The sequence below is a fragment of the Lathyrus oleraceus genome, chromosome 6 (assembly GCF_024323335.1).
Source record: "Lathyrus oleraceus cultivar Zhongwan6 chromosome 6, CAAS_Psat_ZW6_1.0, whole genome shotgun sequence".
Lineage (NCBI taxonomy): Eukaryota > Viridiplantae > Streptophyta > Magnoliopsida > Fabales > Fabaceae > Lathyrus > Lathyrus oleraceus.
The window spans coordinates 415389909-415395264 of NC_066584.1; the positions used below are offsets into that span (position 1 = coordinate 415389909).

General features: G+C 36.5%; 1 protein-coding gene across 4 annotated transcripts; it reads right to left on the bottom strand.

The window, feature by feature from the left end:
• Positions 1-2877: 2877 nt before the first annotated feature.
• LOC127091987 (uncharacterized) lies at positions 2878-5140 on the bottom strand. 4 transcript variants are annotated; one of them, XR_007792053.1, is made up of 3 exons: positions 4755-5140; positions 4353-4633; positions 2878-3428 (listed from the first exon to the last, which is right to left on the bottom strand). XR_007792053.1 is itself a non-coding variant. In XM_051030747.1 (2 exons), the coding sequence occupies exons 1-2, from the start codon at positions 5100-5102 to the stop codon at positions 4406-4408; spliced, it is 576 nt and encodes a 191-aa protein (XP_050886704.1). In that variant the 5' UTR covers positions 5103-5140; the 3' UTR covers positions 4172-4405. The 4 variants fall into 4 exon arrangements, 1 of the variants encoding a protein (XP_050886704.1); XR_007792051.1 differs by lacking the exon at positions 2878-3428 and adding an exon at positions 3430-3889; XR_007792052.1 differs by lacking the exon at positions 2878-3428 and adding an exon at positions 3430-3894.
• Positions 5141-5356: the final 216 nt, after the last annotated feature.

A 5356-nucleotide genomic window follows, 5' to 3' on the forward strand; every position in this document is an offset into this window, starting at 1 on the left:
CGTGTTGTCCTATCTATTGTAAATAATTCATATGCTTTTGCATGTTCAAATTATTCATCAAAGATTCTTTTCTTTATACGACTATAAAAGATGGAACATTTATCAACCGCGTCTGATCACTTTCGTTGTTTCAGACTCAATTGTTTAAAAACCTGCTTTCGGATACCGATGCATATCCTTTTAGATTATGATCAGTACCTGAAAACTCTTTACTTTTGTATAAGGGATGGATTGAAAATTTCAGATTTTAAAATAACGTGAGAATTAAATTCTCGTAATCGATTTGTGAAAATACATATGAATAGTCATGAGATAAATCTCATGATCCTGAATCCCTAGTGGATTACTCACTCATGGTGAACAACAACACAAATAGAGCAATAATCACAATCGAAAACATGATTAACAATAAAAATATAAATTGATAATTGTAAATAATGATAAATATAACATGGATGAGAACAAAATAGCTTGAATTGATAAAGATCCATGTGCTCCAATGGAGACTTGAGTACACGTCAAAAACTTAGAAATAACACATAAAAGCTAAAACATAATATCACAAACTCAAGACCACATATGAGTTTTATAGAAAATTCTATAAGTGGCTTTTTTCCTCTTGTTCAATGCACATCAAAGGGATTGATTACAAAATCAGAATCAACACAAATTCTCAAAACAGTAATATTGTGAACCAAAAAAGGAAAGAAGGGATGTAGGAGCTGCACAACTGATACAGTCGCCCGTAGCAGGTGTCAGGTGGATGTATGTAGGATGAACTAGGGCATGCTTCCTGCTATGGCCCGTAGCAGCTACTATAGGTGGCTGTAGCAACCTTCTGGAAAATGTATGGAAGAAAATTCGTCTTTTTGCCTTTTCTACGCTTTGTTCATTTTGGTTCCTCTTTTCTCTAGGATACTTACTTAAGCTTGAAAAAAACATCAAAAACAAAATATCGAGCATAAAACATGATAAAATGAAAGTAAATTAGACAAAAACGAGAAACTAGTTAAGTAAAACTACTAAGAAAAACGTTACAAAAACCACTTATCAAGTACTCTCTTTTGCGTCATGTGCCTTCTTTTCATCATTACTCTCCTCGCCATTGATTTAACATTTTGCTTGTGTGACCACTTCAGCTAAAGATGTTGATAGCTTTTGGGAGAGGGATTCATTGAAGTGTCCCGCCCTAAGCTTGTTTTGGATGGACTACCTTGATGGTTTCTTCGTTGAAGCAGGCGAGAGACTCCCTCAATGACTGATGGGCCATGGTGTACATTAAATAGACTGGTGGTGGTCAGCTTTTGATGCTCGGTTACGGCGAATGTGTGGACTAACTTCTCCACCAGATCTTGATAGATGGTGTCGGAAAGTCTGGGGAGGCCCATATACCATCTCAGGGTTACTTCTATGAAGGTATCGACCAAGAGCTTACACTTCAAGAAGTCAGGTGCCCTAATAATGATCATTTGAGTGTTAATGGAGGCCACGTGCTCATATGGGTCGTTGTGTTCATCGAAGTTAGCCAATGATGGTGGCTTGAAGCTCTCAGAGACGAGCGTCTCCCACATCTCGTTCGATAGAGGTTGGGGATCGACTACTTCCAGTTCATCCACCATATATGTTCATTCTTAGCGCTGCTGGATATGAAGAACGTTATCCTCTAATGTTTGGTTATGGTGACGAAGGTTTCCATAGTCATCAAATTCCCCATTGGCCAGAGTCGTTATCCTCTAAGCGCTCATCTCTGCTATAATATTTTCCTCGATGTTAGATTCCTCGCTAGCCATAGTCATTGTCTTTTTGTTCACTATGATGTAGGATGAGCGCAAAGACAATACCCTGATTGGATGTTGTTACATTGGCCCAAGTCAATTTTACAAGGCCCCACGGTGGGCGTCAATTGTACTTGCTAAAAGTATAATGACAACCTCTAATAATGAAGGGTTATCAGAGGCTTTATGATTGTCTTGATGTTGATAACTAGCTTAAGTGAGGTGAGAAGCTACTACGTTCTAGTTGGTCTTTATGTATAATGACACTAATGTATTTATAGTTCCATAGGCCCTTAACTGAGTCTTTCAAAGATGTAGCAGTCACTCTAAGAATTGGTGATTGATTCCTTAAAATCTAGGAAGTGTAGCTAACTTTCATCATCTCTCATGTAACATTCGTTGACCCAATACACGTCTTATGCATGATCGTGCGCTTATGAACAGAGACATTAGGGATTCAGGCGATGCATCTAAAAAGGGAGTGTTTGGTCCAAAAGAGGGATGCTCAAACTAATGAAAAGGCAACTTTGGAAGGATGAAAGGCTAAATGTGTGCATTTCACCCTGCCCCCAAGATCTCTTCCGATTATACCACTACAAGTTTGTAACTGAAGTAACTCCAACTCAAATTCTAAGATATACTATGTTCATTGTGAAGTTAATCATGTTAAAAATGATTTTGCTAATTATGATTTGAACATGGATTAGATGATTCCAGGAAAATCATTCATTGTTATTATTTGGTTCATTGTTATTATTTGGTTCAAGTGTCAATAATTAGGTCAGACTTGCCTATAAAATAAGAAAATATTAAATTCGTAAGAGATGTAATTCATATATTTAATGTCTTGAGATTTGGTGAAAATGTGTCTTTTTCTCTAATGGTCTAAAAGTGTTAGTCTTATTTTCTTAGACTCAGCAAGAGTTGTCTACCCTTTATCTTTGATGCACATAACAAACATTTTACTTTCATTTATTTTTTTTAGTTGATTGCGATAAGATTATGTTAATAAATTTGTTGGGATTCAAATGTGAATGGTTAAGTCTTACGTCAATTAGAAATAAAAAAATAATGAATATATAAAAAAAAATGACTCATAATCTCATCGCATTAAAGTTTTAGATTGATATATGGTGTCAAGGTCTCTTGAATTCTAAACACTCATTAACACTTTCGGCATTCCCTAGACTCCCCAACAAATGATATCATAGCCATGATTAGATTCAACGGGATGCGAAAGCATGAATCAAGGCTAATGAGTGGTTAAGTCTCTCATCCACTAGAAAAAGAGTAAATGTTAGAAAAAGAGTAAATGTTGAATATATACTCTTATTACCTTAAACTTTTTGGTGAATACGTAATATTAAGATTTCTTGAATCCTAAATGTTTATCCATGATTTTGGATCCTCTCCTTCACCATTCTCCCCTTCTCCTCTGCCTTCTCCGCACTCTCTATGTCTCTCTTTATTCATTCTCTCTCTTGATTATATTTTCATGTTTTAATGAAGGGAAAGTATATAATTAAGAGAGAGATAGAGTGGAATAGGGGAGAAGAGATTAATAAAGAAGGGGATCCAATCCCTTAATCCATTGACACTTCAAACACTTCCCCGAACTCCACACCATAACTTTTAACTTTTTTCTTTTAAAAACTGCAAAAATAAAAATGTTTTTATTGATAAACCGGTAAACAGGCATAAGGTGTGCCATAAAAGTAAAAGATACAAATGTAGTGCTACACAAGTCAACACATAACACATGCAAACTCAACTGATTATTACAGTTATACAAAATGCAATAATTAAATCTTCTCAATTTGCTAATAACATTTTCTTACAGCTACTGGTATATGGAATGTAGTTCCTGCAATACTCCACTCACACATAGGTAACAGATTATCCAAAACTCTCCTCTTGATTAAGTTATCTTTAGAAGTATTTTATTATGGAGTCATTGCCACCCAAATAGTGTCTATTTGAAAGGAACCTCTTTTACTCATCAATTGTTCTTCACGTCATTCGTGTTGGATCAAATCATCTGCTAGTGTCCTGCTCCAATATAGCCATTTTTTTTACCGTGTAACAACCATCTAAACCCTATTCTCCGGCACCACCTATTCTGATCAAAGCAGCTCAATCACTCGATTCAAACAACTTGGAGTTATTCTTCCTTAACACCCACACATGTTGGGCTTCATCTAAAACATGCTCGCATAAATTCACCCAGACATGATGCGGGTGCTTGTTTATCAGTTTATGTGTGAATAAAACATAACACATAAAGTGATAAACAAGCACAAGGTGTACCATAAATGCAGAATATAATTATTATTTTTGGTTGAATATCATTTAAAACCATGTGTGTGAATCAATGAATGTTAATTTGACACTAAAACTAGTAGTGGCAACACACCATATATTTAAGAACATTACAAGAACATTCTATCACTCATCATATGTCCTATGTATGATCTATATCTATATATGCAACCAATCTTTACCTAGAACAAACTCATCCAATCAATTTCTTGAGAATTTCAAAACACATAAATAACAACAAAAACTAAACAGCAATACCAGTAAGTAAACAATTCAATGGTGATCTTCCTCATGAATGATTGATGGATGAATTAGAGACCAAGCCTTTTGAGAAATCCTCTAGTCCTGTGCCTCATGCGAGAGAAAACAACAACTACACAAGCCACTATCAAAGGAGGGAAATTCACACCTGAAACATTCAGTTTCTGAACCCACTCTGGAGTACTACTAATAGCAATATCACCGGAAACTAACATTATCATAATAGTTATAAGTGCCACCCCAATCAAGATCCTGCTCAAAGGTTTAAGCAACGACTCCTAAACAAAATCAAAATCACATTCACGACATCAACACCACTACCACATTTAATTGGGGAAATTACTAATAATTAGGTTAATAATTAGGTTAAGCAAACAATTGAAATTGAGGATAGATTACCTTGGGTTCGCCGTCGATGTAGAGAACGGCGCCGTTTCGGTAAGGCAAGACGGATTTTCCGGTTTTAGGGTTGAAGCGGATGGGTGCGGCGCGGCCAGATCGAGGGTTGAAAGCGAATATGGATTTGAGGGAGTGTTTGTGGAGAATTTGACGGACATCCAGCCGGTTTTGTTCCACTCCGCCAAGCTCCGATTTGAACACTGCAATGGGTCCTTCACCTTGCCGGAAGAGGTGAATCTCCACGTTCTTTACCTCGTCTGAGTCTGATTGGTCTTTTTCCCTTTCTCCCACCAAAGCTTCCTTTTCTTCCTCCATGCCTAGCTCTTTCTTTATTACTCTGTTTTTCATAAAATAGTGTATTTTTTATATATATGAAATGATTTTCAAAATGAGACACCAAGTGACCAAAGATCGTGGATTTTTTACCAATATACCCCACTTTTTCAAATAAATTCCCTAAATAACCCAGGTTTCAAAAAATTTCCCAATATACCCCACTTTTAGAGAGAGGCGCCAATTGGATTGGCGCCCCCTCTTAAAAATTGCAAGGAGGCGCCAATTGGATTGGCTAGGGCACCTGCCCTAGCCAATCCAATTGGCGC